Genomic DNA, 12,242 nt, shown 5'->3' on the forward strand with positions numbered 1-12,242 from the left:
CAACACCCAGCACTTCCGCTTCAGCGGCTGCCATAGCAAACAGCCCGTCCGCAAGCTCCTGCATCACGTGACCCACAAGCCGGCTGACGTCCCGCAAATTCCTTCTCCGCATGCGCCGCGGCGCTCGGGCACAGGTTCCTGGCGCGTGCCGCACCACGCATGCGCCATACCCTCCCGCCGCTCTTTTCCGCATGCGCCGTCCGCCAAACGCTGCTGACCCTTTTCCCGCGCATGCGCGGAAGGGGTTTGACCTGTGGCCTTTCCCCCTCCTTCCTCGGCCCGGTGACACAGGGTGCTGCGATGGCGGCCTGGCCGGGCGGGCTCTCCTCACCGCTGCTCGTGCTGCTGGCGGTGTCGCTGCTGCTGCTGGCAGGCTCGGCGGGCTCGGAGGCGGCGGCCGGGGCCGGGCCGGGGGAGGCGCCGGGCGGGGCGAGCCCGGGCCCGGGGGAGCGGTTTAAGATCGAGGGCCGGGCCGTGGTGCCCGGCGTGAAGCCGCAGGACTGGATCGCGGCCGCCCGCGTCCTGGTAGACGGCGAGGAGCACGTCGGCTTCCTCAAGTGAGCGCCGGGGCTGCGCCCCCCGCCCTGCTGTCTAATACCCTCTCCTGGAAATCTGGGGTCCCTGACGTCCCCCTGCGTCACAGGGGCGGGTGACGTCACGGGCATGACGGTTTGTGGCGGGGAGGGGGAGAACTGAGCGTCATGGGTTCCCTTTAGTCTAATTAGGGGAGGGCCTGACGCAAAGGTGGCCACTCTGTGCAGCGGTCCTGAGTCACTTGCGCGGGTAGTGACAGCTCTTGTGTCCCCGTTGGCCGGGTCTCTGTCTGATTGCAGCACGGCCTTGTCCCCGTGTCCCCAGTGTATTGAGAGAGGATTTGCCAGGCCCCTGACCCCCACCAACCCACAGAAATAATCCCATGATCTGATCTTGCCATTGGTTTCTTTCCTTCCCAGGGATTGCTCTAAAGCACAGCTTCTCAGCCAGGTGCCACGGCACCCTGGGGTGCCTGGAGATCCTCCTGGGTGGGGCGCACAATGTTCGCACTGTTCGGTTTACCAATATGTTTTGCTAGATAAACCCACATGCTTCCAATAGCCATCCATAGCTGTGCTCTTTGCAACAAAACTGCTCTCCTGTTTTTCTGCACTCATAATAAATACATACATACATACATACATACATAAGTAAATAAAGGTGACAAGCGAAGTGCTGGCGTTTTCTGAGCTGTTCCGCGAGTCTAAAAAGGGTGAGAACCACTGACCTAAGGATACGGTTGAGGGCCACCTGGGTAAAAGAAAGCTATATTTAATTCTGAGCTCAGTGAATACCCTGGCGCTTCTTGCCTCTCACAGGTGTTCTATCATGTAGGTTGTAGTCTTTTGAGGTTTTTGCACTCATGAGTTTCCATTACTGTCAAGTTTGGGTGACGTGGCCATGACGATGCATGATGATCCAGGAAAAATACAAGAGGGGAGGACTTTTGGGTGATATCTTTTACTGGACTAGTTGTATCCCTCTCAGTCATGGAGTTGGTCCAATACAAGATACCACCCACAAAAATCCTTCCCTGTTGGTCAGGAATTTCTCTGTTCTGGACTGGTAACTTCTCAGATAGGGCTAAACGTACAAAGGCTTTGATTGGGATGTAATTTGCACTCGATTTGGAGTCCAATAAGGAAAAAGTTCAGAGAGGAGTATCAGAAAGATATCTAAACTATAAATTGGAGTTAGGGTGGCTTTAGTTGGCATAACTAAATCATAGCATCCTGCAGGCACCAGTGTACCTAGGCACTGATGGAATATAATCATTTCTAAATTTTCACTCTTGATTAATTTGTGGGAGATGCATAAGTATGAAAGCACTCTTAATTAAAGCATTCTGCAACTATGAGAAACCAAATTCTAGAAAATCATTTACTAAATTTTTCATAACCTAGCTACAATGTTAATTTCTCTTTGCTTGCAGAAAAGTAAAGAAAGCATCAGTTTTGCTATAATAATATTTCAGCTTAGTTACCTGGAAGAGTTCAGCATGTTTGTATGTTGTTACCTGAGTCCTGTATTGGAGGAGTGAACAACATGCCCTAAATAGCTCTAACATTTCAGGCTCAGCAGTGAGACTTCCATCTGAGTGACAAGGTACAGGTTTGCCGTGTCTTGTCACTCCTCATGGGTAGTGGGTGGTTGCACTAAAATAGACAGCTAGCTTTTTGAGATGCTCAAATTTTCAATTCTCAAAAGTATATTCATGGTAGCAATAATACTGCCCTTTTTTATTGAAAGTGATAGAGAATAGGCTCTTGAACTTTCATATAACCTTTCATAAACTTAAGGCTAGTTTACACAGATTAGTGATTAAGTCAGTTGCCAGAATTGGACAGAAACACTAATATTTGAACAAACACCTTCTTTCCTTGAATCTTCTATTTAAAAAAAAAAAAACTCAGCTAAATTGTACCAAAAGACTCCTGCACAGTCAGTATGCTAGTGGAATGTGTTCTGCATGCCATTTGTTTAGGGGGGGAGAAAATAGTAGATACACAACGAAATGTCTTTAGGTCGTTAAAGGATACAGAAACAATCTGTATGCATATATCACTTAAAGGCTGTCACCTCTATGTGGGGAAAAAATAATTCGTACATCACTTGAGGAGAAAACAGGCTAAAAACTCAAGGGCAAACCCTATTATAAAGTGCTGTAGGCTTTACTTCACTGGAATGCATTTCTTAAGCATACTAACTCTCTGCATTTTTGCTTCCTTGTGAAATTTTAAGAGCATCTGAGAGAGCCTTTGGAAGGAGGAGGGAGACATTCCACCTATTTATTACTTTTACAGTGACTAGGTGCATCAACTCTGATTTTCCTGGGGGATCTTTGTGAGTGTCTAGGGGAGACCTGTGAGTGTTCACACTTTAATTGCCCCCCATTAAAGGAGGGGAAGGATTGTGTAATCTTTTAATCTAAAATATTCATTGAGTATTTACTATTTCCAGTCTGACTAAAAATATCACTGACCCTTCCATCATTCAATTTTCATCATTTCATTTTGAGATGATCTCATACAGGTTTCCCACATAGACAAAATCTGAATTATTTTCCTTCACTTAAAAACCTCTTGCTCTCCATAATGAAGCAAAATATAAACATAAACCCAAGTTTTTCCTGTGGCAGCTTAACTTTAAGAGTTGCAGAAATATAAGACCTCAGTTATTTAGTGTTGGCAGAAATACCAAGCATAATATATATCTTTATACCTACACTTTGTACTTTGGTGGGCAGAATAAAGGTTTAAGTTGATCCTGTTAGCATTTGAATGCATGTTATGATAAATCTGGCTTATGCTCATGATTTTGAGTGATTGTTATTGGATATAGTAGGTTTTTATGAAAGCACTAAAGATTAGATTCTCCTCCTGATCACTCTTACTTAATTGCTTTATAGTAGAGATCTTGTAACTTTTAGTATTTATGTATGTATTTATTTATTTTATATCCCTGGTATATTGAAGTATGGTGGATTTTTATTTTTATTTTCCCAGGACAGATGGAAGTTTTGTGGTTCATGATATACCTTCTGGATCTTATGTAGTGGAGGTAATATCCCCAGCTTATAAATTTGAACCAGTTCGAGTAGACATCACTTCAAAAGGCAAAATGAGGTGCGCAACCCTGATTGTTTATGCATTAATCTACTGAACCAAATTAATAACTGTACTACCAGCCAGATTCAGTGTTGCTTAAACACACTTCAGTTCGGATGGGGGTGATGTTGTTCATTTTGCTAGCAAAACTTTAACTTCTTTTTAAAAGTTACTTAGAGGTATACCTTTCTTAGCATCTGCTTAGCTTAGTTTTCCTTCCATTCCCTGCTTCTCATCTTTGAAAATGGGAAGAATTAGAAGAGTTGTTTATTTCCTTCCTTCCAGCAGACTGACTTCTTGGGTTGACAGTTGTCAGCTTGAAACAGAATCTGCCTCTAAATTCTCCTTCATCTTTTAAAAAAGCTTTAGACTTCTTTTCCTGTTGTAGTTTATAGTCCTTTTCTGTCTTGTACTGTGACTAGGTGAGAAACAGCTCTCTTAAATCTGTCTTTGCTGCTTTGTTCACATTCTCTTCCAAAGTAGTTGTTTGGAAAATGGCCTTTCTTTTTCCATGGAAGGAGCAGGCTGCCATGTTTAGTATGCAGAATGAAGGGCCAACCTTGTCTCTCAGATATGAAATACACTGACAGCCTCTTCTATTTGTCTGCTCTTAATTTTCCAAAGCTCTCCTCATCCGCAGCAATGCTACCTTTATCTTTTTTTTGAGCTGCAGTAGTGTCTTGCTATAGACAAATATGTGATGGTGTGCTATTATTCAATATTTGCCAATTGCATTGCTTGCTTTTCTATCCCTTAAAAGATTGACATCTCGAATTAAAAATTACAGTAACTGATTCTTTGTGCTTATTATTCACAATATTGTCTTAATCAAATAACTCATATCAGTTCAAGGTTTTTTTCTCACCAAAGTTAGAAAACTTAACACTACAACCTTTTTAGGCATCATACTTTTTATTAAAGGCAATCACATTATTTCAGTATTTAATAGGAATGCATATCAAACTTGAAAGGAAGAAGTGCTTTTAAAATTACTTGAATTTCCTTCATTAGAGCAAGATATGTAAATTACATCAAAACCTCTGAAGTTGTCCGGCTGCCATATCCACTTCAGATGAAATCTTCTGGCCCCCCTTCTTACTTCATAAAGAGAGAGTCTTGGGGATGGACAGACTTCCTAATGAACCCTATGGTATGTATACAAGTAGCACACAGGTATTTACTGCTGATTTCGGATTTTTCCTACATTTAGTAGGTTTAGTTTCCAACTACAACAATTAGAATTCCAGGCACAGTAAATTAATTATTTTGCACTTTTAGAAATGGAGAAAATGAACAGAAAAAGTGCAGGTCTTAAGGTAGGCTTGTTTTCAGAGACATTACATATGAGACATCCATCTCTAGGGATGGATGGTTATCAGCTGCAGCTGCAAGCTGGTGGTTAATGAAAAAGCCTTACCAATAATTGGATGAAGCCAAAGATGCAATATAGATTTAAAATGTCATCATCTCAGCTAGCAAGAAAATTGTTTTGCTCTTTGTTGCATAAATAAGGAAAGGCATTAGAACAGGATAAACATAGCCATACTTACAAATAACTAATAAATAATTAATATTTAATAACTTCACAATAAAGTGTTAATCTACTGATTGAGTTCTTTGCTCTTTGCACAGTTAAAATCATTTGTCTGATGAAAGCCTTACTTTTTGCTTTAAATATTTAAGTAGCATATAAATGACTGTGTTATTAGGTCTTAATATGCTGAGAAAAAAATTGCACTCATGGGAGACCCCTCAGCAATAATAAGAAAATACAGTGCATCCTAAAGTTGGTGAAGAATTTGCCTTTGTATTAAAATGAGTTAAAAGAATGCTTTGGCTTGCTTGGTCTCATTCTTCGCTTGCCTATAAAATGCTGTAATTGTAAATGTGCTTGATTAGCTTTTTTTTTTTTTTTTATTAGAGGTACCAAACACTCTCTACTTTTTAATTTTAGTTGTAAAAAAAATAAACAAAACTGTGCACGTATACCATGATCCTGTACTGACAAATGTCTGAGAGTGAGGAAAACCCAGAGGGAGTGCTCTAACAGTGTCTTCTTCTGTGGTAAAGCATAGGCAACTGATATAAAACCTGATAGAATAAGTACTGCCCAAACAGTATTATGTTCTTAAGTTTTAATTGGCAGTCATAAAATATATTAACAAATAATAATTGTACATACTTACATGTATGTTCATGTTTAAAGGAAGTCTAACTATGGCTGGCACAATTAAAGGTATCCCTCTTCTAATATGATTTATGATTTGTAATTTTTAAGGGCATCATGTTGCAGATAGATTTAATGATGACTAGTTTGACAGGGAATAGAACTCAGTCCCAACCAAATCCTTTTAGATGTTTTTAATGTCCTTGGGAGTGCTCACAATTAAATAGAATAGCAGTACTTGGGAAATTAATAAATAACTTATTTATCATCAGCAGACAAGGTTCCTTAGGTGAATTTGATATCTTTTATTAGACCAACCCAAATGGTTGGAGAATAGTTATTAAGCAAGCTTTTGGGTTCAAAAACCCTTTGTCAGGCTAAGGAAGCTTCAGCAGTTGGTGTGTGCTCTTCCTGGATGGATGGATGGAACATCTGTACTGATGTTCTTGTTCCTTGTGGGATTTAGACTAGGTTTAAAGTTGAGCTAATTTATGCTGTTTGGGTTACATCTGGGCCCACAGATGTCTTCGTAGGCAGAGTTCTAATTGCATATTAATTATAAAAAATTGTAATCTTTTTGAACTGTGATTTCTAAGCTAAAGAAATATTTTTTTTTATGTGTAGGTGATGATGATGGTTCTTCCATTACTGATATTTGTATTATTGCCTAAAGTTGTGAACACCAGTGATCCTGATATGAGACGGGTAAGTAGTAAACTCAGTAGGTAAAACCTTGTGCTGATCAACAGTAATTGAAAGTGTAGGAGAAAAAGTTGATTTTTTGGGAAGCATTAATAGACCGCTGTGTTTATTCAGTGAAAATAAAGGTGCAAGTTAAATTATCAGTTCTAGTATTTCAGACCGATGAGTCTACATGAGTCTCAACACAAAATTTAAATTGCTAATTAAGTGCACCTAGAAAAGGTATTATAGCTCATATTTTTCCAGAACTTCTATAAAAAAAAAAAATCTCTACCTGCTTCTGCTTCTCTTGTAAGTCTCCTAATTTTTTTCTTCAAAATAGAGTATTTTGTAAACCTCTGATCAACCTATAAAGTGTGTTTTTATGAGGCTAAAATACTACTGTTATCTTCACCTCCTGTGTCTCAACCAAAAATTAAAGGCTCAATGTACTATTAACTGCTTTAAACTGTGACAGGTGATATGGAATCTTAATGTAGTCATTTACATTTAAATGATCTTAATGTATTGTCCTTTCACCATGCAAAATGCCAAATAGCGGAAGGCTAGGACAAAATGGAGATTCAAGGTGTTTAGTAAATGTTTTCTGTTGTTTAGAAATACGCATTGCCTGTCTTTGGGTGGCTTCTGCTTTTGGGATTCACTTGGTTCCAACTCTTCTTCCTCTTAATGACCACTGTCTTCAGTAGTACTTTACAGGTGTCCAGGCATCTTTAAAGAAGGACCTTTAAAAACAGTATCAGGATATGATTAATGTCTCTAGTTTAACCTTAATAGAAACCAAAATGTGAGTATAGAGAAGTTGAATATGAAATACCATTACACTAGAACTGCAGAGATTGCATTAATAAAAGCTGTTGTTCCTTTGGTGCATGCCACCTATCCTTTTGTGGGCAGATGAGCTACTCACACAGTTTTAATTTTTATTAACTGGGTAATGGTGTTCTTATTCATGTAAAATTCCAGATGGTAAGGGACTTGATTTCTTTTGAAACAATTTTTAGGCACATGAAAAGCGTAGAATCTTTGTTAAATTAAAATATGACATGCTTTTCACCAGCACCCTCCCTACATTGTAAAGTTCAAATTCATTCACTGATGAAGGAGATTTTGTATTCTCTTCAAAAATTTGCTTTTTTTCTGTTCAAATGGTTCACATATTTATCAAATACATTAAAGTGGATTATGTAATAGCTGTGCTTCCCGTATAAGCATTAAATACAAACAAAATATAAGCAAAAGGCTACTCACTCAACTTTTTTGAATACCTCATACTTGAAAAACATTTTAATTAATATTGATATAAAACAATTTTGGATGTTTGGCTTTCATTTTTCTAATATATATAATCTGTCCTTAACACACACAGTATTACACTTTGGAAATGTAATTTAACTTTCTATTAATAAAATTCTTAATTTCTTTTAAAAGAATAGTAAGTGTTTCACTCTCTTCAACTGAAAGGATATTTATACTAACCTGACTACAGTGATACTAGCCACAGAGAGAAAGATGGCCTTGCCTGAAGACTTTTTTTGCACATGAAAAGGAAGAAGTTTAAGTCTGCTGTTAAAAGGCATTAGGTCAAAATAAAATAGCAGTTCATAAATTGCTGACTGCAGGCCATCCTTGAAATTTGTGCTAGACTTTCACTAAATACCAGTTTTTGTAAGCTGAGTCATATCTGCAAAACTTTAAAGTATGCAGAGTTTGTAAGAGAACAGAACTTAATGACTTAATAAGAGCTTACATGAAAATGGTAAAATAATATTATTCTGAAGATCAGAGTATTTTAGTTAAAAGTGCCTTTAAAAATGACCTGTAAAGGCTACTTAAGACACGGTTGTCTTGTCTATACCCTGTGCTTCTAGTGCTTTTTAAGTTCTGTGTGTAGTGGGGATTTGGCTGCGGTTGCATAAAGAAATTAGTGATGTGGCCCTAGCTATAGAGAGCTATTGCACAGTAAAACTATGATGGAGGGAAATGCTAACTTATTCACCTGGTATTTCACCTGAATTTTTATGAGTTTAAGATTGCCTAATTTTTGCATGCAGGAAATGGAGCAGTCAATGAATATGCTGAATTCCAATCATGAACTGCCTGATGTTTCTGAATTCATGACGAGACTTTTCTCTTCAAAATCTTCTAGCAAGTCTGGCAGTGGTGGTAGTAAAGCAGGAAAAAGTGGTCCTGGAAAAAGGAGGTAGTTGTTTCTTCCTCCTTGGCCTGAATTTGCACAATTATTTGTTACGTGGTATCATCTGTATGTCTTGCAAAGTTAAAAAGCCACTATTGTAAACCTTATCTGACATGAAAAAAATGACCTGCTACTACTGTTGTATGTGGTGTAGCTTTTTTAGTGTATTTAAGCTGTTTTGTACTAGGCAGCAAGCAAAAGAGGACCTGGCTTCAATACTCTTATCTGTGTAAAGTCATTATTAATGATACTGAATTAACTACTTTGCTCTGTAGAGAATGACATTAAAGTAATTAAATTGTATAAAGTACTATACATTACTGAATAAGTCTTAATCCCAAGATTGATTCAGTATGTGTAAAAAAGTGGTTGCAAAGAACCTAGAGGCCACTTTTAAAAATGGACTTAATACTATTTTATAATCTGTTCACTTCTGAAATGTATAAAACTACCCTTAAGCTCTGTCAGGTTAATTCTGGATCCCCAGTATTCATACAATAAGGAACATAGTTCAGGTCCTTCCATTTATATTGAATGCATTTTTTCTCCTGAAATATAGTTGGGTCTTGCTGATTTTTCTTACTAGGTGTGGTATTAGTCTGGCCAGTTATCAGACTTGAAGCCAAGTACAAAACTTTAAAAGCCAATTTTGTTACTGTATTTTCAGTTTTACTCCTATGTTTATACTGTTCCCATCAAACAGTATACTAGAATATGATTACATTATAAGGTTTCTTGGGCTATACACGGTCACTTGGGACAAATTAGTTTTTTATTGTGACATGATAGGCTGTGCTATAGTAATTCATTCATTTATTCTGAATGAAGGGACTCTTTTCAAGCTACTCTGTTACGTTGAGGTGGTGTATACATTTGACAATTCTCCACGTAATGAACGCTTGTATGGTTAAAATTTAAGGAACTCCTGTTTTACCTCCTTAGTGCCTCTGTCTTTCATTTTTGAGCTCTGTCACAAATAATTATTTTGGGCTAAACCAAACATTTACTGTGATATAAATCCTGTCCTGAACATTTTTATTTATTGAAAGAGCCCAACATGTTAGTTATTCTTAAAATACCTATTTCAGTTGGTTATTCTTTTTGCAATTCAGCTTTTCTCATTGTTCACTGATGTCGTAAGTAGGAGCACCCATGCAATAGGGGAAGGTGTATCTGATATCAAAACAATATTTAAAGTTTGGCCACTGAAAGCAAAGCAAAGTCAATCCTGATGCTCATTTGCCAATGACATTTTCCAAACTGCAAGCTCAACAAATGTTTATGAAAATGGATTTATCCAGTCTCTCAAGTTTTAACATTGCAGCATCATGAAATGTATGTTGATGGATGCTTTAACTTAGTGAAAATATGGTTTAAAGTACTACTTAACTGAAAATTGCTGATTTCAACTGTGCTTGGAATAACAGAGCTGATTAAACATTCAGTTCACTTTTCCATCTGTCCACTCACCCATTAAAGGTTAGATTTTAATAAACATTAAACTTAAGCAGCCAGTAGGCAGCAGGAGGGGAAAACATCAATTATCTTATGGTACACATTTATAGCTGTGAAACATAAAGGCTAGAAAAAATAAATACTTGTTCACATGATCAAGTTAACACTTAAGCTGTGGGAGGGAAATAAACAGCTGTGTCTTTCAGCTGAGCATAAAGAGTTTACAGTCTTTCAAAAGGAAATTGTGGGTAGTATATTTATTTTACATAAGAAAAAGCTCTTTGCAATAAGTATTCCAATATTGCCTGGTAACAGAAGGTTGCTGAAATAAGGCCTTAGCTGTTCCCCAGATTCATATTGCTTCCATAAAAATTGAGCTGCAATATGCTAAACCACCTGCCACAACAACACTTTATTAAGGGACTTGTAAAAATACATGGAATTTGCTCTTGCAGTGGGTGAAGCTCTGGACATAGAAATCAGGGTTCTAGCTGTGGGATTCCCAATATACCCCTAGATACAAAAGCCATGGTTGGAGGAACTGAGGATTTCTCTCACTGAATAAATGGTATGATGGTTAACTTGCATTAATTTTTGGTTTTAATTGCACTTGTATCAGCAATTGAAAATATGAACAAATAAACCTTCTTCTGTTGAGGTGGAGTAAATAGAATTTTCCAGACTAATGATATTCCTTCTTCCTTCCATCATGTCTGTTGGAGAACTTGTTGTGGTCTTTTCCTTATATTTAGTTTATTCTTGGAAAAATGAAGTTCTTCCTTATGTTAAAAAATAGAAGAAGAAGGTGGCTAGGAGCTGAGTACAGGGTAGCAAACCTGCTGCAGGAATCCTAGGGATCCAGCTGAAAATGTGGGAGAAGATGGATTCCTTATAGCATGCCTGCTTAGAGAGATGGATGCTACCAGCCTTCAGTTAGTTTTCTCTTGAAGTCTCACTCACAACGTCGGGGGATGGCTGTCTGGAACTGTCCTTACCCCTCCAGTGGAAGGGCATCAGCTCCCCGCTTGTGAAAGTAGTTTGAAGAGACTGTGCTGCTGAACCAGTCCAGATTGCATCAGTGGCAAATAATATATTTTGTAATCCACAATTGACCTGAAGTTGGTGTCCTTTTGCATCAAATGAGATATGGTCCTAGCTCACAGTGGTTACCAACATGCTTTGACTGAGGCTGGTTCTAAAAGCCACCTGACAGAAGCTTGTTCCATATGGACATAACATCCACCCAGAAAACCCTATCCTGTACACAGTTACTATAGGTGAAATGTCTATCAGCTTGCCTACTGAGCTAAGCATACTACTGCAGGTCTTTGTGCTCTTTATCTGTTGTCTAGTTTTAAGTCCTGACCCTCATTTACAAGTTCTTTCATAGGCTGTGATGCAGCTCTCTCAAGGACTGCCTGTTGCTCTGTAACCTCAAGTGATAGCTTCCTTCAACTATGATGCTCAGCTGACAGAATGCAGAGTATAACTTGCAATACCAGTACTCTTACGTTGGGAATTGCAGGGATATGGAGATTCTTCTACCAAATATTTCATCCTCTCTTCAGAGTAAGATGCAAAGCCAGTGTTCTTTTTTTGACATCATCTTAATGACTGAGTAGAGTTTCTGATTTTTTTACATAGGGAAAAAATAAAAAAGGGTGATGTTTCTGTTGATACTGTTCCCAAAGCATCTTGGATGTATTAAAGAGGGCCTGGATCAGGGATGGGCCGGATGCGGCCCTCCAGGCCATTCTATCTGGCCTGCAAGGTCCCTAAAAAATTTAGAAAAATTAATATTTTATTATTATTATATTAAAATTATCTGCCCTTGGCTGCCTGTCATGTGGCCCTTGATGGCTTGCCAAAACTCAGTAGGCAGCCCTCCACCTGAAATAATTGCCCACGCCTGGCCTGGATGTTAGTGAGGAGTGAGTTTTGGGAACATGAAATGATTTTGCCCAGTAATTTACCTGTGATGTTCTACTCTCTGGATACAAGGTCAAACTGTAAATGTTTATGCTGTTATTTTTATCTTACTGGGATTTAAATAATAAAAATATTTGTGGTTGCCCCTCAA

General features: G+C 38.4%; 1 protein-coding gene across 1 annotated transcript; it reads left to right on the plus strand.

Annotated features, from left to right (window-relative positions):
* Positions 1-239: 239 nt before the first annotated feature.
* EMC7 (ER membrane protein complex subunit 7) lies at positions 240-12,242 on the plus strand. Its single transcript, XM_006260242.4, has 5 exons — positions 240-557; positions 3,540-3,659; positions 4,653-4,791; positions 6,433-6,513; positions 8,565-12,242. Exons 1-5 carry the CDS (start codon positions 301-303, stop codon positions 8,715-8,717), a joined length of 750 nt encoding a protein of 249 aa, XP_006260304.1. The 5' UTR covers positions 240-300; the 3' UTR covers positions 8,718-12,242.

This window comes from Alligator mississippiensis, chromosome 2, assembly GCF_030867095.1.
Source record: "Alligator mississippiensis isolate rAllMis1 chromosome 2, rAllMis1, whole genome shotgun sequence".
NCBI classification, from domain to species: domain Eukaryota; kingdom Metazoa; phylum Chordata; order Crocodylia; family Alligatoridae; genus Alligator; species Alligator mississippiensis.

Excerpts from the sequence above, each read along its gene's own strand:
- EMC7 (XM_006260242.4), top strand. The coding sequence starts at position 301 with ATGGCGGCCTGGCCGGGCGGGCTCTCCTCACCGCTGCTCGTGCTGCTG. Across the intron at positions 558-3,539 it reads GAGCACGTCGGCTTCCTCAA|GACAGATGGAAGTTTTGTGG; the intron begins GTGAGCGCCGGG and ends TTATTTTCCCAG. Across the intron at positions 4,792-6,432 it reads ACTTCCTAATGAACCCTATG|GTGATGATGATGGTTCTTCC; the intron begins GTATGTATACAA and ends TTTTATGTGTAG.